The sequence below is a fragment of the Octodon degus genome, unplaced genomic scaffold, assembly GCF_000260255.1.
Source record: "Octodon degus isolate 3935 unplaced genomic scaffold, OctDeg1.0 scaffold00010, whole genome shotgun sequence".
Classification (NCBI taxonomy): Eukaryota; Metazoa; Chordata; class Mammalia; order Rodentia; family Octodontidae; genus Octodon; species Octodon degus.
The window spans coordinates 29,255,371-29,276,608 of record NW_004524586.1 but is presented as its reverse complement, the minus strand read 5'-3'; the positions used below and the strand labels follow the sequence as shown (position 1 = coordinate 29,276,608).

The window sequence follows — 21,238 nt, the reverse complement described above, 5'->3', positions numbered from 1 at the left end:
AGAGAGAGAGAGAGAGAGAGAGAGAGAGAGAGAGAGAGACTGAGAGAGAGAGAGAGAGACAGATGGAGAGACAGAGAGAGAGACAGAGAAAGAGACAAAGAGACAGAGACACAGAGAGAGACAGAGACAGCGAAGAGGAGGAGAGAAGAGACAAGAGAGAAGAGACAAGAGAGAAGAAGAGAGAAAAGAGGAAGAAAATGTTCAAATGGGAAAGGGAGATGGGGGTAGGAAGGAAGAAATAAAATGAAAAGGAAAAAATAGAAAAGAAGCTTTTGTAAATAAAGAGTGGAGGAGGGGTTCAAGGGAAGGTAGGGAAACGGAAAAAAATAGGATCAAGTTACATCACATAAGGTACAAATTCTCTATTATGAATGTGATCATTACACATACCTAAAATGTACCAATAAACTTAACTAATTACAAAAATAAAATAGAGAAAAATCAGATACAAGTGAAATTTTAAAAGAAGATCATGGTACTCCCTCTATAGATTAAGCATTTAACCATGTTGCCAAAGACAACAGTGATATATTTTGGATAAGAAGGGTTACAAAATAGTGTGAAAACTATGACCTTATTTTTATTTTTAACTATAATTATGTGCATGTACAGAAAATGTTTGGAAGAATAATCATTAAAATACTAATAATGGTATGTGAAAGTGATGAGCTCATAGGTTAATTTTTCCTTTTTGTTTTATTTATGCTTTATTCTCATTTTTCCAAAAGTATTACTGTTATGATTTTTAAAATATTAATTAAAAGTACCTTCAATACCACTTTCCATCTGAAAAACCATTTATTTTAATAAAATAAAAATGTAAAGAGCTCTAGAATACTTAACAAAACAGAGGCTGTGTAACTGTAATAACTTACTTTTATAATAAGAAAAGTTAAAATAAATATTGAAGGAGAATTTCAGGGAAAATATTGACTTTACCTTGAGAATCATTCAATATACCAAGAACATTAAGTCATGTGGCATTTGTCTCTTCTTCCTTTAATAACTTACCATAGCAATAACTTTAACTTTTATGGGTCTAGAGCCCTTTCAGCTACCCATGCCACTTATCCTCACAACACTGCTTTCAAGGTAAGACACACAGAAGGCTGGGAAATAGGAAAGAAGGGGGAAAGGGAGCTTCTCTAATTTCCTAAGACACTTGCAGATTTTTCTGTGCATTTCATGGGGAAAGTGTTTCAAGATGGTGTTGAGAGGACTACTGATGCCCTGCTACATAAGTGCAGCACTCTGAGGCAATATGATAATGGAGGGGATCTCTTTACACAGTTTCACATAACTTGTGCTGGCATAGGAGCCAGGCAATTTGCAACAAGTGCAAGCGCATCTGCCAGGGATGCCAAGGAGAAAATTCATAATAATGACCATCAAAATTTGGGGGCAGCATTAACTGCCTATTGGTAAACTAAAAAGAAATTTTCTACTGCTCCATATAATTTAAAACCATGTGTTTGCCTACCGAGATGCCCATCAGCAGATGACTAGAGAATGTGTGAGATATATATATATATATATCACAGAGAGAGATAGAGTATAGTATGTATACACATATGCTGTATGGTATATATACATATATACTGTGTGGTATCTACACAGTATAATAATATGGTTGAATAATATTCAACCATGAAGAATGTCATTTGCAGGAAAAAGGATGGAACTCACGATCATCAGGTTAAGCAAAACAAACCAGACTCTGAAAGTCAAATGCTGCATGTTTTCCTGCATATATGTGATCCTAAAAAAATAAAAAAAGAGGACACAAAATCAGAAGGGAAGCTATTAGAGAAGAGGAAGGGAATCAGGGAGGAGGGGAGAGGGCCAGGTAAGAGAGGTTAATGGGGTGTGAAAACTATAAAAGTGTATTACTAGGGTTAGGGTTAGGGTTAAAAAATAAATAAATAAAAGTGTATTACAAGCATGCATAAATGTGTCAAAAGGAAAACTACTCCCCTGTATAACTAATTCACTACTACTAATAAAGATGCGTGTGCTTGTGATGGCAAACAAGCACAGTGAGGATGAGTTCTGATCAAATGCACCTAAGGTAGCATGATTCCGCTCACCCCAGCATCCAGAAGAAGGTGAGATAGCAGCTGTATTCCCTGGGCCTTCTAACCCTCTGAGGAGGAAGTATGTTGCAGCTTCTGTCCCAAATAAGGACACGTTCACTCTAACAAGACAAGCCATAATGTAGCACATGCAATCCCTGACAAAAATGACTCACTTGCTGAACACTGACATTTTTCAAATGTGTGCAAACCCACATGAGTCCAGACCTGAGCTTAACTTCTTCATTTACTCATACGACAAGTCCTTCTAATGGGTCTGTCAGCATGTCATCATCTTCAGGGTGACACTTGATAATTTACTCTTCACCCTCGAAACCATGTTTAATCCCCACATTTCAGCTCTGCTAAAAGCTTCAAGCAGATTCAGGAAAGGGGGTCAAGGTCAGCAATCCCGTTAGCCAGTTAGCTTTTGTATACCAAGCTAACTATCTTTCTTTCAAATTTCCAAAGCCATGTCTTTTTTTGTGGAAATAACCTTACTTTCTGTGGAGTAGGAAACAAGAAAGTCTAAAAACAACTACCCCATGAATGTTTCTATTAATAATGAATTAACAAGGAGGCCAAAAAGGACAATAAACAGAACAAGCAAAAGAATATATAAAAACAGGATTTGGGAAGGAATTCAAGGCTTCCACTTTGCTTTTTAGTCATAGAAACAGCAAGCAAAAAGCTAAGTAAGTGGCACTCCAGCCTAGAAGAAAACAAGATAGTAAAGTATGCTAGACATGGGAAAACAGCATTTGGAGAGGGAGGCTTTGGGCACAAAAAGAATTGACATTAGCCCTGGGTGGAGCTTATCGTTTTTCTTGCATTCAGTATTATTTCACTTCTGTAGAGAACACTACAGAATCAGAAAGGTATGGATGGTAGAGAAACCACTTCAGTGATGTCTTGACTCTATCAGATCAGAAATATGGATTCTAAAATGCTAGAGTCAAATAGATGGTAGGGAAATCTTGTTGCTGCAGCAAGTAACAATGATGTCATTCATTTAGAAAGGAAACTCCATAGACACTTGTCCTAGATAGCCAACAACAAAGGTGACTCTCAATGAGTAAATAAGAGTCCCCACAGGGAGTAACTGAGCCACTCCCACACACACCACAAGCATCCAACACCACACAGGAAACAAACTTTAACCACAGTTACCACCTGCCCAGCCTCCAAGTTCACAAGTACTCAATAGAGAGTCAGGAGACACCTCTAGCCCTGGCTCTGTGGCTGACACACTGGAAGTCTCTTGGGAGAGCTGCTAGTATGCTCTGGGCCTCGGTTCCTGCTTTGTGATCTGGAGAGAACATTCATGCTCCTGCTTCATTCTCAGGACTGCTGTGAGAATGAAGCAAGATATCAACCTTCTGAGAGACTCGTGAGGAGAAAGGAGGTACACTAAGGGCCCTGAGCCCTTGGTGACACTGACCCAGAAACTTATGCTGTGAAGCCATGGTCCTGCAGGTGGATCTAACTAGTATTAAGTTAAATGTTCAACCACTGTCAAGAGAAGGAGGATGGGGGCTGGGGAGATGCCTCAGTAGAATAAGCGCTTCCCTGGCAAGCGCAAGGGCCTGAGTTCAATCCCTGGTCCCGCCCCTCCCCCCCCCAAAAAAAAAGAGAGAAGGAGGAAAACATCTGTTGGTAGATGCGAAAGAAGCTGGGTGAGTTACTATTCAGGTTTGGTTCCAACACCACAGCGTGTCTAGCTCACCTCCTGGTTTGTAGTTCTTGCTTACCCTGGCACATAGCATATCTCCAATCGCATCATGAACTTTTCAATGGATGAAAGAAGGAACAGCATTAGGGGGGAGAACAGGGTGGAAAATAAAATTGCTCCTAGCAATCTTTAGGGGATAATAGTTATGGTCCACCGAAAGATGACTAGAGTACTAGCCTCAGAGGTGCCACAAACCACATTTGTGCAATTCTGTGGAGCCCCTCCTTTAGGGTGTATCTACTGGTTTCCTTCCATGAGCACCAATGACAGCCTATATGATTTCCGCTCCTTTCAAAGTCTCCATCTCCACCACTCCATGATTTTAGCCAATATTATCTTCCAAAGTGTTGACATTGATGTTTTCAAACAAGCTTATAACAATGAAGACACAGATATTGTATATGCTTTAAGGGCGAAAGATAGTTACTCACAGAACCCATTTTTATAAGCAATTTATGAAAGTCCTTGTTCACAAAGGGGTCAGCAGGAAGCTCTTCGCCCCAGCTTTGAGCAGAGAGTGAGGACAGGACTGCTGTTCTGAGGCCAGAAGGCTGTTTGCCAAGAGCAGTCCCATCATCTCTCCACAGTTGGGTTCATTCTGCCTGAAGCAAAAACAGCACAGCAAGCACACCCTGCAATGGCAGCCACTGTCACAGCTGAGCCCTGGCCTTGTTCTCACCAAGCTGTCCTCAGCCCTTCTCCAGGGAGCTTCTCTACTTGGAAACCAGATCCCGAGGCTTCTGAACCTTCCCAAACACGCTCTGAGCACAAATCAGGAAGACAGTGATGGGGGCAGCAGGAACACAGACACAAAGCTATTTTTGAGTAAATGGAAGGAAAAGCTAAACACAGGTGTGTTCTGCACAAGGGTAAATGTTCCCAAATCCACAAGAATTCTTTATAAATACACTCAAAAACAAACCATTCCGGTTGCCATATCTCATTCTAGTTTCCAGGGACACACACAAATAGTTCAGGTCCTTGCATATTATTTCAGGAACCACAGAGGTCTTACAGACAACCACCAAAGGTGTCTGACTCATTTTCTAGAAAGCCACACAAACTGACAATCTAGGGCCGAAAATGAGAGCAATGCTCACTTCCTGAGTCCTGCCACGGCACAGAAAAGGAAGGCAACGAGAAACAACTTTAACTAATTTAAAAAAATGGGTAGAATGTGGGGCCAATGGAGAATCTCACAGAAAATGCAACTGAACTTAGAAAAGAGTAATTCAAGTCTTTCATATCCACTCATTTGAACACCAAACATGTATATCAAAACACAAATTCAATCAGTTACAATGAAACATAATATTACCTTATTGGGCTTTGGGATGACTCCTGAAGTTAGAAGCACAGATAAGACTTTTCTACAATGGCAGCAGGGTTTCAGAGTTTCAGACTCCATCGTCTCAATTTTTAGCAGACAAAATGTTTATGGCCCATTTTCTTTCCAAATTCTTGCTAAAATATCACCCACCATGAAGACTTAACTATCTTAAGTGGATTTTTTTTTCTTTTTACCTACTTGATGTTACAGCATTCCAGCTCTAACAGTAGACTGGGCCCAGACATGAGAATCTTTTACTCCATTTCCAAAGTCAGAAAAAGCAGCCAAAGTTGACTGAAGTAACACTTCCTAGGATTATGGGCATCACTGGCAGACGACTTCCTGCAAGAGGTGTCTTATATGCAGTATCTTAGTGTAGCATGATAGCACTCTTATGAGGCCAGCTTGATGGCTAAGGAAACTGAGGCTCCAAGGGGTTAAGTCACACAGCCAGGCACTGCGGAGCTGGGGTTCAAATCCTAGTTTCTCTAGCCTCATAGCCTGTACAACTCATTACCTTAACATGCTGCTTCCAACAAACTGAAATACTACATGAAATTTGGCAGAAATTTTATAGGAATAAAAATAAAACCTGCACCCGAACAGGAGAGCAAGAGACCTGATTTCCCAGAAGATCATATAAAATAATAAAAACAAAATGATAGCTATAAAACATGGGTTTTTTTGGTTAAGCAACAAGCTCATAATTAGCATAAGCAGCATGAATTAAGACTGGCTCCATTCATAGCTATCAGAAAACAGCTAAATGGGTAGATGAGAGCATCCCAGGCACCAGGAACATCCATGCTTAGGGTCAGGTCCTTGAGGACACATGAGCAGGATGGGGATACATAGTAGATTTCTCTGAAAAGTTATATGGACCAAGGACAGAAAGACAGTTTGTGGCCAGCATGCCTGGAGGAAGGAATGTCAGGATCACCTGTCTGGCTTTTATCATAAAGGAAAGCAAATCTACTAAAGACTGCCTGGTGCATAAGAGTCATGTATGCACAGCATTGTTATGGGATGACAAAAATAAAATACTGGGGTGCTAGGAGTGAAGTGGATAGCAGGTGACTGCAGTCAGTGACAGTACCCCATTTCAGGGTTTTCCTCTGGACTAAGTGTAGAGGTATAGGCCCAGCTCCTTCCTGTTTATCAGGCTCGCATGCCTGGGCTTGCCTTGCATGGACAGGAAGGGGCAGGGATGAGGGCAGGGTGGTTCTAGGAAGACCGAGATCAAAATGATATGAGCACTTCTAGGCATAAATACAATCAGGGGTCAAAGATCTAAACATATGGGGGAAATTACAATGTCCTGTTTTGCGAAGGCAACAATCAAATTGTTTCTACAGACATTAATCCACCATGGGAGCTCAATCCCAGCACTCAGAAGGCTGAGACAGGAGGATCACTGTGATTTCAAGACCAGCCTGGACTACATAGTAAGTTCAAGACCAGCCTGGACTACATAATGAGACCCTGTTGTAAGAAAAAAAGAAAAAATACTGGCCATTAACCCTAAACTGGGTATGAAGGCACATGCTTCTAATCCTTGCACTTGGGAAACAGGGCAGGAGGATCTCAAGTTTGAGGCCAGTTTGAGGTACGTAGTGAAGTCTCTTACAAAACCAAAACAACCCCTCTCAAAAAAGCCAAACAAACATTAGTTCCCAAAACTAGAGAAAAAGGAGGAAACGCTCAGGATACTCTGGAAAGCAGTCCACCTACTCATTTCTCCCTACTAGATCCAGACTATGAAGTTAGAGATAAAAATTACCAAGATCAAAATAGTGTGTTCTTATCATGGCATATTTTCAAATGGCAAGGTCCAAAGTATAACATGTTAGGATGGAAATGAATGGGTTCAGGTAAGAGACCAACTATGGTGGTTCTTCCTGTTCTCAAGCCTTATGCAACATTATTGATACATAGAATGTTCAGTTAAAGAGGCTGTACCTTCTCTAAAAGCAAAACAAAAAAGGGACATAGAGTTGTTCCCCTACACAAAGAATGACAGCTATTTAATTTTCTGGTTGCTTTATCATTACAAGGGATAAACTATTCTAACCCTTTTCCTGTATTACTAAAGCCAATTATCAGTGCTAATGAGGAAATTATGTTTCTTGCCCATTTAACAATTTCTTTATCCTGTTTGTTTGGTTACAGATGTGATTAAAAATAGGAAATGCACTGTGCATAAGAAACCAGCCTAATGGATTCTCAGCAGACGGACAAGGGGAGGAGTGGGACAAAAGGAGAAGTGCTTCTACCTTCCTGCAGAAAGGAATGATAAAGGAAGCATCTTTCTTCTCCTCACATTCAACACCCACAGAGCTATACTGAAATAACTTAAGGGGCGAGTAGTTCACGGGTAAAAAGATGGATGGGTTCTCAGGTGAACTACAAGGTAGGGTATAATTGGCTATTCCAGAAAAGTGTCTATAACTCTAGCATTATTTAGTGTATCACTTTCATATGGAGTCCATGACAGGGCCAGCTCTCTCCCTAAAACATACTTGACCTTTTAACAAGTTACTGAACTTGGTCCTTAGTTCACTGGCTTCTTTGGATTAGGCTCTTCAAACACACAATCTCTAAAACTGTTTCCTAGAAGTAAGCATCTTTGAGTATAAAGGTAAATCTTATCAATCACTTTATCAACAAACTTGGGGGCCGGGGAGAGCACTCAGTAGAATAGGCACCTGCCTGGCAAGCGCAAAGTCCTGAGTTCAATGCCCAATACCACTAAATAAATAAACAAACTGAGGAGTAAGGGTGCTAGGCAACACTGGGGTACCTTATCTTTCAGTAGTAGCCAGAGCCCACCTTAGTCCACTGCTTTCTCTCTTATCTGAATCCTGCAACCTAGCAATGTTTCTCAGCCCTGCAAGAGCTCAGGTGCCACCGTGTTCTCCCCATTACACCTGTGCATAGAAAATTACACACTCTCTGTCACTTACCTAGATACTAGAATAAAACCACCTTCTATGTAAAAACCTTGTATTTCAGAGAAAAAGCCATATGTTCTAGGAATTACTTGAATAAACTGACTTTCAACTACTGACTTGGCAAGGAACACTGTATGAAAGGAGAAAGCACACACAGTCAAGACCTTGGTAAACTGTATCTCTTTACACAGATTTTATAGCTCTCCTGGTGTTTAAGGAGTGCTCTGGCTGTCATGATAATAAAATCATCCAACCTTCTTAGCCCAAACAAGATAAATAAAATTCTCAGGCATTCATTCTATCTGTTCTTGATCTTGAACAGCAAACATTCTTTAAGCATTTTCTGCCTATGAAGCATGACCAGTCTCTTCAATGCCCCATCCATCAGTCCCCTATGACACAGCTCTGCATCCTGGCTGCTGTGGAAGGCAGAGTCTGTGACCAAGCAGGCTGCCTTCTGGATTAGTCCTTCTGAGACACACTCTTCTGCAAGGCCATGTGAATCGGGAGCTGGAACCACAGAAATCTATTCCATTTTCAAGTTCATTCATTCATCTGGATTCAGCTTGATCAAAAGGAAGGACACAAAATGTTTCCCACAAGTTTGGGACCACAGAAACCAGGTATTTCAAGGGCTAAAGAAAAAGCTTGCATTATTCTTCAGACACCCCAAAGCATTTCACAGTTTAGAAGGCAGGAGAGAACCTTTATTTACCTTATTGATGAGAGTCACTATATCTCCTTCTTTAATTGTCAATTCATCGTCATTCTGTGCCTCATATGGAAATATTACTTTGCAATAATCCTTGGCTGAAAGAAGAAGAGAACACACAATCTTAAGGTGCTTTATAAGTGAGACAGCCCAGGAGAAGGTGCTCTCTGTTGGGTTCATTTAAGGGGGAGGTACACACAATAGGTAGGATATTATGGCTACATAAAGAGTTCTGGTCATCCTCAGAAAACTCCTTAAGAGTGCTCATAATAGGCTCATGCATATTTATTCTCTACATTTTCCTCCTCAAAAATAATGTGACATCATGAAATGTTATTGACTGCTTTGCTTTTCTCAGGCAATAAAAAACAAAAAGGTGTTCTTGGCCACAGGAAAACAGACATGTACCATCTTATATACTCTTCAGGTGCATGCATAAGCAGACATCTGCAGAGAACAAAAGTTAAAATCTGTCTCACTGTCTTCTTCTAAGCATTATAAAACCAGAAACAAGGAATTTATATATGTTACAAAGCTGACATGATACATAAAACAATGAAAAATTGCCTCATTATAGTATGTCTTAAAAGACAAATGTTGATGTATTTTTATGTGAATACATGTCAAGTACAACCAACAAATACTGACAGAAACAGATTTTTTGAATAAGGATTGAAAACAAGGCTGTGTGTATGCTAGACAAGAGCCCTACCACTGAGCCACACCCGTGGTTAAGAAGACAGTGAAAATATTTGTGAGGGACTTGATAAATGAAAGCTTGGAAAATAGGGCTTTCATAACTCAGGGCAGAACGTAGAAAGAAAAATTCAAGAATATTAGTATTTACTAGAGCAAGCATTTCTTAGTCTCTATCAAGATCAACAGATTTAATGGCTTTGAATATCGTTAGATATTTCCTGCATATAGATAATAACCTAGAACTACTATATATCCACAAGTATCAGTTATACTGTCCCTCCTATATTTATACCACAAGAATACATTTCTTTATTTTGGTGAATACTTCCTCGATCAAGAAGAGTGATCTAGGTCTGGCCAAATAGCTCAGTGGATTAAAGCACCAGTTTAGGCAGATGCAGGGGCTGGGAGTTCAATGCCCAGACCTGCTGTGCCAGCACTGCCCCTGGGGTGCACTGAGACAGCGATTGAGACTGGGCGTGGTGGCACATGCCTGTAATCCCAGCACTTGGGAGGCTGAAAACAGGAGGATCACTATGGGTCTGATCTACACAGTAAGACCCTGTAGACATTGTCCTAAATACAAAAAAAAGAGTGATCTAGAAAATCAAGGCACTTTGAAAATACACACTACAAGACACATTATGATCTAGGGTTGAAACATGACAGAGAGACGGAGAGGGGAAAAAAGGGAGGAATCATTTTACTTTTGTTTTTTGGGGGGTACTGGGGATTGAACTCAGGACGTTAGGCTTGCCCAGGCAGGCGCTTATGCCCTTGAGCTATCTCCCCAGCGGAATCATTTTACTTTTGTGATGTTTTTGTGTTGTGTCCAATGATTTGAAGATATCAGTTACATCCCCTATCCCAGGGTTGGAATTTCTCCATTTGACATACATCTCTGATGGCTTGAGCTCATTAACCTGTGCGCAGTGAGGGGGCCAAAGTCCACCAGGATCATGCTCTTACACCCACATAGTACCAACATTCCATTTCTCTTTAACTAATAATAACAAATACTCCCCTATCTGAACTAGTCAACTGTTCTTAAGGAGGGAAAAGGTTAAACATCTTTAAATTGGATAATGACAGCTCCTTACCAATTTTTCTATTGACTGTGCTAGTGAAATATGACTACTCAACCTCAAAACACAAAATAACACAAATACAGTATTAGTGAAGAATTGTCCTGCAGAGCCCTAGGTTTAAGATTAATTCTTTGGGGCTGGGGAGATAGGTCAGTAGTCTAAGCACCTGCTTGACAAGAACAAGGACCCAGGTTCGATCCCCAGTATCACATGCCATGCCACCATACCAGCCACCAAAACCAGGCATGGTGGCACATGCCTATAATACCAGCACTGCAGAGGCTGAGAACAGAGGATCACTATAAGTCTGGGCTGCATAGTGAGACTCTATACCAGATAGATAGATAGATAGATAGATAGATAGATAGATAGATAGATAGATTTTTTTTAAAGATTATTATTATTATTATTTTTTGCGGTACTGGGGATTGAACTCAGAACCTTGCACTTGTGAGGCAAGCTGTTATTTTATTGAGCTATCTCTCCAGCCCCCAAAAGATTAATTCTTTGGATGGAAATAATGGAGGCATTTTAGAAAGTATATTACATACTCATGGCCAACAAAGAAAGAAGAAGCTGGTCATGTTTTTCTCTCAGTGAAACACAAGTTAATAAGACATGGTGGATTGATGCTGGTTTACTCCTCAGCAGTCATTTGCAACCTCCTTCTTCCTTCACAGAATCCTTCTTTGTTTGATCGTTATATTCAGGAAGAATTATGCATAGTCTTAGGGAGGGGTATATTCTGTCCTGGTAAGTACTCTTAATCTCACTCGTCTTTGTGACCGGTTTAGGGAAGGGCATATGACCTATTTGTAGCCAATAAAATGTAAAAGAAAATCTGTTGCTGTGGGGATGCTTAGATAATGTTCTGTGGTTTAAAAAGAGACAACAAGTCTTGAAGAAGATAGTTCCCTTGCCTTTGTGCTTTTAATAGTTTTATCTTTGTTAGAAGACAAGATAATGTTTGGTACTACTGCAACCATTTTTCAATTGTGAAAGGAAAGCCAAGAAAATCACAGAGAATTTGACCCTGAGCCCTGACGCTGTTGAGACATCTCAAAAGCACCAGCTTTAGAGAGTCTGTCTCTGGACCTCTTATTACAAGACTCAGGAAAAAAAATTGTTTACCACTACATTGTGCTCGGATATGTATTCATTGCTCCAAGAAAAAGGAATCCTGAAGTGAAGGAACTAAATAGAAAAAAGGGGAAACTTCAGTTACCACCTCTCCACCCACAACCACCCCCCCAAAAGTACTTTCTGTGTAGCAGTCATTTTCTTTCCCCTCAACTTTCCTTTTATCACCAGGAGCTGACCCATTGTACGAGGGTCAATAAAAGACTATAGAACTGACTTACAATCCACGTAGTAGAAAAATATTGCCAAGAAAGTATTGGTATGCCTTTAAAATTTTTCATAGAGCCACTTTCCTTTATGTTTACAGTTTCTTGATAAGCTAAGCAGGGCAGGTGTCTCCTTTATTAAAAATGTTTCATGAGGTATAATATATATACCATAAAAATATCCATTGTAACTGCACACAGTTTGATATGCTTTCAAGATATATATACAGTTGGCCGGCCATCACCATAATCTAGTTTTAGAACACTGCTACTACACAGCTATGGCTGTTTTGTGTGAAAAGCAGTACACACAGAATTATCTGGAAAGCATCACTTGTTAATAAAAGAGGAGTATGTCAGCACTCTGGGAGGCCGAGCCAGAAGGATCAGAGGTGTGAGTCCAGCCTGGGCAACTTAGGGACTTAGCAAGACCCTGACTCTAAATATGAAATTTAAAAAAAGGCTTGGCATATAGCTCAGTGAGAAGCTCTGGGTTCAATCCATAGTACAAACAAAACAAAACAAAATGGGAGGAGAAAGTATGGTGATGGAGGGCCACTACCTACTACCACTGTAAATAAGCAGGTTGCTACCAAATGTCTCACTCTTTTCATCTGCAGACTCTAACACAAAAACTTGTCATTCATTTCTTGAGAATCCTTAGGTGACACCTATAAAGTGATAGAATATTTGAGGAATAAAGATTGGAGGACAGGACTCAGAACACTCAGGGTTGGGATCAGTTCCAGCTGAGCTTTTGGAGCACATGACCTGAGGTAGTCACATTGTAGCTCTGGATGAACACAGTGTCCACAGGTGCAAAGTCCCAAACTAGCCATGAAGGGGTAAGGACAGTTTAGTCAATGTCAGTTGAATACTTTAAACAAATTTAAACTCACTCTAGATCTCAAAATTTAAACTAAAAAAAAAAAAAAAAAGAACTGACTAAGGTCCTCAAAAAATGAGAGTGACATTCCGGGACACTGAGGAGCACCCTGGGCTAGACCTAAGTTCCTGCTGGCTCTGACACTTCACTACTTGAGTCACATGCACTGTCACCCAGACTTCCTGACCACACATAGCAGCCAGTAGCCCATATTTTATTATAATATATTTAAAAATGATAATTCATTTTTACTTGTGAGAAATTTGAGCTTTAATTCAGCAGTACTCAAGAATCAAAACACTACACTGGTTTGGGCATTCACTCCAAAGTAAATAAGTGTATGTGCAAAAAATTATTACCTCTGAATAATTTTATGGTATATATTCCTATTTCAAGTATTTATTGAACCCTCACAATGTAAAAGAAATTGCCACTTTTCAGGCCTGTGATACATAAGTCCAGCCACTCCTTTCCATCCCTGAATGGAACTGACAATCTGATGCACAGAGAAAGAGGAGGGGAGGAGAATGACAAAAAGAAGACAAATGCATAAAATCACTATGAGGGAGTATAATTGTGATGTTTCAGAGAAAAGGCAAGGCTACAAGTGGGAGAGAGTTCACAGAGCACAAGTATTTGATATATCTTAAAAGAATAATACAATTCCAAATCATTTTTGGACATAAGATTATAAATTTTAAATGAGTAGTGGACAGAGATGGAGAAGAAAGGGGTGGAATTAGCTTTTAGTGACAGGTATTTTCCATCTATTCATTAAGTAGATGGATTTAATTAGTCTGAGATCCAGTTGGAATGAATATAAACATACACATAAAGAAATAAAGGCACACTTTACCTAGCAATTAAAATTATTTCATCTCTTTTTCCTTAGGAAGATGAAAAATACAAATAAATTGACGTAAGCTCAAAATCTTAAATCAGTTAAGCTTTTTTTGTCTGAGTCCTTTAAACCTCTGATAAAAAGCAATGACCCTCTCCGTCTAGAAATAAAACAAAAAATACAAACACATTCAAATGGGTGGAGAAAATGTGCATACTGCCAGAGGGTTCAAGGACCCAGATGTCATACCAAGTTCCCAAGTCCCTTGTACTAACTGATTACCAGCTTTCAAATTTTAAGAAAGTTGCTCCATTAAAAATCACCCTGAGACCTCTGAAGACTGAGACAAGAAGATTGCAAGTTTGAGCCCAGCCTGGGGACTTCAATAACTTAGTGAAACTCCATCTCAAAGTAAAAAAAAAGAGCTGGAGATATAGTTCAGTGAGAAGCCCTGAGTTCATCAACATAGACAGTACTGTAGAGGGCAGGCAGGCAGGCAAGCAGGCAGATGGAAATTTAAAAGGTATGTGGGGGAGGGGGAAAGAGACAGCTGGGGATGTAGCTTAGTAAAAAGGCTTTGGGTTCAATCTCCATTGCAAACAAAAAACAAAAACAAAAAGTTTTGGTCATGATTCACACAGCCTAGCAAACATTATTATGACCTCTAGACTTTTAGAAATTCGCATATTAAAAACAGACTGTTCCGAGGGGTTGAACTCACATATCCACATCACATGACTCCCTTCAGTTTGTTTTAAGATCTATTCAATAAAAAACAAACCAACATAGAACAAACAAGAAAAAAATCCCTCTGCTTTAAAAAAAATTAAAAGTGGAACAAACAGAATAAACATATTAGCAAGCTGAATACATACACATGAGGAAATAACATTAAATCCAGAACAATTCTCTGGGCTCAATTTTAGGATAGGAAGATCAAAACCCTCTGTGTCACGGTCTCAGTCTAATAGGAAGCCTTCCAGAGATTTAGGAGTGGTGGAAAGTACCAGCTCTCACCTAGAAATGGAGTTTTCTCTCAGTTTGAAGAGTATAACAAGAGTATCAGTCTTGCTGAGGTCTATTTTCACCAACATCAAAATCAGAAGTTCTTCCACTCAACTGCTAGATTTTCTGAGATACCACTAGTTTGTAATCCCTTATTTAGAACCCCTGGGGATAAGAGTTTTTCAGATTTTAGAAAGGAACACTGGACACACCATATAATATGTAAGATCCCCAAGTGGGGCCTAGGGATGTACCTAGTCACTGAAATTCTGCAGCAAATGGATGATGATCACCCCAAGTAAGATAAGTAAAAATAGTGAAAGAATACATGTCAGTACACAACAAGTTTTAGCACCCAGTGAGCACTTTTAGTTTTCAGATCTCTTTCTAATTTTGAATTGCATATGGTAGTGTAGACTCTTATCACGTTGTGGGTAACAGACTAAGGTAAATGAGACTGGTATCTGGTTGTCAGAGAGCTTATACTCAAGTGGAGGAAATGAGGCACACACACAGAGTTCTTGACAGGCCAACAGTGAGGAGCGAACACAGCTGTGCACTTGACTAAATGCATCAGAGTGACAGAAATGGGGAACAAGCTCCAGAATCAGAGGCTTCAAATCCCATTTTAGAGCAGTGAAGTGGCAGTGGCAAGAGGAGCAGGACATGGGTGTACTTCCCGACCATTTCTTTTCTTCCTTCCTTTTTTTTCAGTACCAGAAATCTAACTCAGGACCTTGTGCTTACCAGGCAGGCACTGTACCACTGAGTTAGCTATATCCCTGAACCTTCCCAACCATTTCTGATATGAACTGTCAGCAGAACCTATAGCTTCCCAGACTCCTTTCCTGAGACCTGAATTTTCAATTCCATGGTGGAATCAGGAACCTATGCACTTAAGCAAACTCTCATTCAGGTGATTCTGGCCATCAGGACAGATTAAAGTCTTAATCACAGTATGTGGCTCTCACACTTGAGTGGGCATTAGCACCAAGGACAAAAACAGACCTCTCAGTCCCACTCCTGAGGCTTCTTACTGGGAGGGCAGTGGGGAGAGCTTGGGTATTTACATTTATGACTAGTTCCCAGGTGAGACTGCTGCTGCTGGCTGTGGGAATAAATACACAGTGAGAATCACTGTCCAGCAATGGGTAATTCAATGTTAGGAAGTAGCTTAGCAATCACTAGGACTTGGAGAATGAAGCAGTATAGCAATGGTATTGGGCCTGGGTGTGCTGTATGTTAAATCTAGATAAGAACTATAGTTCTGGGTCAGATTCTGAGGATCTGGGGCTAGCAGGATGGGTGGGAGTTGAGATATATACTAGGCTTGTCATTTATCCAATAAATAACAGAGTGCTCACTATGCATCAGGCAGCAGGGATGCAGCAGTGTCATAGTGAGCTCATTACAAACTATACTAGTACTTCAAAAATGCAGTTCTGCTATGGTTTGAGTGTGTCTCCCAAAGTTTATGTGCTAGAAATTTAATCCCCAACACAGAAATATTGGGAGGTACCTAGGTGACAAGAGCTCCACCCTCATGGATGGATTAACATCAATTATAAAAGGGTTTGAAGTCATGAGCTCAACTCCTTGCTTTCTCTTGTCCATGTGACACCTTATGTCATGTTATAACATGGTAGGAAGGACCTCACCAAGTGCGGCCCTTTGATCTTCTGCTTCCATCCCCAACAGCCATGAGCCAAATAGACTCCTATCATTTATAAATTCCCCAGTCTGTGATAGTGTTAAAGAAGCAGAAGATGAACTAAGACAGGATCTCCAAAGGACACTAGCAATATCTTGAGATATTCTGGGGTGTCACAACTGAGGACCAAGAAGTGCTACTGAGAGCAGAGATACTGCTAAATATTCTATAATCTGTGCAGGACAATCTTGACAACAGAGAATGATCTGGCCCAAATGCTAATGCTGCCCTGGTCTATATTTATATTCAGACAAGGGAATGAAACCCAATGTACACTGCATGATGTCTGTCAACTCTAACCCAGCACCTCCCTTTAAGAAGAAGTTAACTGCACCCTGAGTCACAACTGCCTTTGATATCAGACACTGCTGGGAATTTGACTTTCAAATTATTTTATAAGCACTAATTGGAACACTTTTTACTCTCTCACCTTTAAAAAGAGAAGTATTTTTTAAAAGCCGAAATGAAAAACCTGAGAAGCAAAGCCTTTCTGTTTTCTGCTACAGGGAAGAACATACCTCAACAGCAATTTTTACTGTTCAGATGAGAAGCTTGGAGACTGAGAGAAAAGCACATTCTTCCTTCTCCAAGAGGACTGCATTTGAAATGCAGGTATTAAGCAACACAAGGAGCCTAGAAAGCCTCACAGGAAGGCCCTCACTCTGAATCCACACAGAAGGTCTGGGTTGGGAGCACCTGATGAAAGGTCCTTCCTAGGAAGAATGAGGGACTCCTCAGACGTTGAGTATGAGAGCTTCAGTACATATGAGATGTGAGAAGCACCAAAGGGTAAGTGGGAAATATGTTTCCTATTTGATGTATTCAAATTCCTAGGCCCAAGAATGAGTGAGTTTTGGGGAAGAATATGGAGCAGAAATGCCCCACATGGAAAAGCAGGGTCAACGGGTTCCCAGAAGCTGAGGAAAAACAGCAGGGAGTTGACTCTATTCTCTTCTATTTAAACATGGGATGAGAAAGTAATAATGAGCTTAGACAGAGGGTAACAATTTGCTCAGCCATTAACCAGACAGGGGTAAGAAACAAGAGTAAGGGTGGCTACAAAGTGAAGAGGCAATAGTTTCTCCCAAGCATGTCCTACCACTATAAAGTGTACAATCTTCCTCGAGTGATCATAATCTTCTTGTTTCTCAAGCAAGTTTGACCCCCCTAAAGCCAAACAACACCAGAAACTTTACTTTTTAAAAACCAACCATATAAATAAGAATGAAACATTCTAATCTTGCTGAAAGGTGCTGAGTAACCTTGACTCAGAGAAGCAGTCTTGATTCCCAGCAGCAGCACAGAGCTTCATGTAAAGATCTCTAGATACAGTCTTGCTCATCAGGCCCTGGATCCACCTGACAGTGCAAAACTGCTGTTGACCCCTTGCTGCACAGCCTTGCTTTGCTTTAAGCCTATTAAAACACTTCTTCTGGGCTGCTGAGAGAGCCCAGCAGACTAAGTGCCTGCTTAGGCAAGCACAGGGACCAGGGCTCGATCCCTGGTACCACATGGCACCCCCACGCCCACCCCCCGGGTGCACTAAGTCAGCTACAGAGTCTGGGTGTGGTGGGTCATGCCTGCAATCCCAGCACTGGGGAGGCTGAAAACAGGAGGATCACTAAGAGTCCAAGACCTGCATAGCAAGAGGGCCTGTACCAAATACATTTTAAAAAAACCAAAACACTGCTTCATTGAAATCCCACCTTACTTCAAAATTTGTAATTACTTTTTTCCTTCTGTTCGATGGGATATCCTTGCCTGGTTTCACGCCAGATGTAAATAAAGAGTTGAAAATAGCACTTGCCTGATGAGTCCCACATATAGTGCTCAGGAGCAACAGAGTCATCTCAGACTCTGTGTTCTGTACATGTGCCCTGGGTTTCATGACTTTGACAGACTATGTCCACTCACTTGATTGGTTTTGCCTCTCCTCATCCATAGGGCTCATCTTATACAGTCTCAATAAACTGCTAAACTTAACTTGGACTTCCTAAGACTTTTGGAGGATTTTGTGGGCCTCCAGGAAATTCTTTTCAGGCTCTTGGTATCCTCAACAAAGAACTGGACAAAATACGTATTAAAGGTAGTGGAGGTGTATATTTATTGAATGTGGAAAAGAAGTACACTCCATAGAATGGCAGCAGGCCAGTGAACAGATTTACAGTAACCATGAGGATAGTGCTTTTTTGTCAGGAAATTCCTAGATTGGATCCTCCCTCATGCAAATAAAGAATTTGGGACAGTTGTCCTATCAAAAACTCACTTGGCCTAGTACCAGATTCAGACTATCTTACGGAGGACTTGCTTGGTTTCATGCCAGATGTAAATGAAGAGTTGAAAATAGCACTTGCCTGATCAGTCCCACATACAGTGCTCAGGAGCTGCAGAGTCATCTCAGACTCTGTTCTATATGTGTGCCCTGGGTTTCATGACTTTCACAGAAAGTGAAAGGCCTCAGCCCTACTCTCCTGATGACTTCTGGCTTGTTCCAGGTGGTCTTAGGCTGACTAGACTGAAGCAGTGGCTAGAAAAACTAAAGGGCCTATCAAGCTCCAAGAAACACTGTTGTCACAGAAGTGAGTAGTACTTGACTAGAGGAATCAAAGATCTAATTATAGGAACTAGGCAGCATTTGTCACCATCACAGAAGACAAATCCTAAGAAGCAAATCAGTCAACAGAGCAATCATAGAGGTGGTACAAGTGTCCACTTCTAAAGTCTGCATGGAAACTTAGCCTTTGTTCTAATCCCCAACTCATAATTTATTCAGGAGCCTGACATGACCTTGCAGAGCCTGTCAAGGACTTTTACTTTTCCACACCCACCTGTTCAATTGGTCTTCTGGAGCTGTAAGATTAGACTAATAGTTCAAAAAGATGTTAAAGGCTTTCAATATAGCTCAGCAGGTGAGATAGCTCAGCAGACTAAAGCGCCTGCTTAGGCAAGTTTAGGCAAGTGCAGGGACTGTGGTTCAATCCCTGGCACCACACGCCATGCCAGCCCCACCCCCGAGGAGGGCTGAACTGGCCAGAGTTTGAACATAGTGGCACACACTTGTAATCCCAGTGCTAGGGAGGCTTAAAGCAGGAGGATCACCATGAGTCTGAGCTGCATAGTGAGACCCTACAACAACATTTTTAAAAAGATGTTAAACAGCTCTTTCTTCAAGCTATTTTTCTATTCCATGGAGGCCACAACCTGCATCAGTTGAAATAAAAAAGAAAGGAACTCCAGATGTGATGATCTAGAGATACCTTGGGGCACTTCATTAAGAATATTTATACAGTTTTCCACTTGTTATGAAAATTATGGCAATCTGTTACACAGCATGAGTTTCTGTTGAATTTCAGTGTTGTAGAAGCTTTTCCTTGGTTGGGGGAGGTGGGAAGAATGTTAGTTCTTTAAATCCTGATCAGCTGAATTTCACTTTCACTCAGAAAATACCAAGGCACAATAACATTTTTTGAATCAGCGTAACTCTCAATCTTAACATGAGCATGCCAAGGAGACAGGTGTACTATAAGGCGCTGCCTTCTTCTGTACCATGGGCAAGTTTCATTATGGCTTGACTTCAGACTAGATGGAAGAAGGAAGAAGAAAAGAGGCTGCTTGGATCCCAAGCTCAGGGTAATTTCTAATAACTGGTTGGTATACTTCACCTCCTGCTTGAACACAAATGTGACATCAAAATTCAAAATTCAGAAGCAGTGAAATGGTTCAGAGGAGGATTTTTAGAAGATCGAGGTGGCACTACATGGAAATCATGGGAAAATAAATATCCTAGAATTTACTCTTGGTAAGGAAAGCTGGAGGGAGTCTATGTGGGGTGAGATTAAATTGCAAAAATTTTTGCCCTGGGATCCATGAAAAGTGTCTTTCAGTAAACACCCCTCAAGGCTTCACTGACAATAAAAATTCTTTTTGACCTCCTACCCACTTAGAGGCACATTAACATCTATACCCAATGAAAACTCATATCCTCACTGAACTGTTCACATTTTCCTTCTGTCTCTCACATCTGGCTGCTCAATTCTTAGAATATAGAAACCTTTTACTCGTCAGTCCTAAAGCTTTTAGAATTGAATCCGAGGATGAAGATGCTGAAAGAAACCTCAAGGGTTTTCTTTAGTAGAGCCCTTTGACTGATCAGACAATGAGCAAGAAGGCCAGAGAAAAGCAAATTATTTGTCCAAGGTCACACTGCTACATAATGACAACAGAAATGATCCTCTTAGGACTCTAAGACAAGACACTCTATCAGTCTATATTAATCCAGGCTTCATTAGTAATCCATTCCTAGGCCATGATATTTCTAGAGAGTGAAGTATGTGGATATAGTTAATAGGTGTTCATAGGACTGAACGATACATGAGCTTGAGCCCAGATTTTCGCATATACTTCAATAAACTGAGCACTTGCAACTTGTGTACATTGCCAGGCCCAAGAAGTCCATAGTAGGCCCAAGAATTACTCTCTTGTTCCATATGGTCACCCCTCAACACAGGTACTGAGCACTCAAAATATGATTCCTTGAAAAATCTGTCAAATACACATAGAATTGTAGATGTCACATGAACAAAAGGGTGAAAGTACCTTTCAAAATAATTTTATGCAGATTACATGTTGAAAAGATAATATTCAGTTATATTAAATGAAACATTAAAGTTAATTTCAAGTATTTTGTTTCTTTTGTAATGCGGCCACTAAAATTCTTTAAATTACATATGAGGCTCTCATGACATTTCTATTGGCTAGCACTGTTGAAAGACACAGCTAACTCCTTCTGCATCCACTTATCTAATCCTTCCAAAAAGACTGGAAGATGTGACGGTGATCTGGCTGTAACATCTGTCACCCCCTTA

The 21,238-nt window shown here is 40.5% G+C and overlaps 1 protein-coding gene across 3 annotated transcripts in view; it reads right to left on the bottom strand.

Annotated features, from left to right (window-relative positions):
* The window catches only part of Sh3kbp1 (SH3 domain containing kinase binding protein 1), a 342,524-nt gene that overhangs the window by 87,557 nt on the left and 233,729 nt on the right, over positions 1-21,238 (bottom strand). For all 3 annotated transcript variants that reach the window (XM_023709017.1, XM_004625662.3, XM_004625663.3), the window contains one exon: positions 8,801-8,895. In XM_023709017.1, the coding sequence (XP_023564785.1) occupies positions 8,801-8,895 (95 nt within the window). The remainder of the gene's footprint in view (positions 1-8,800; positions 8,896-21,238) is intronic.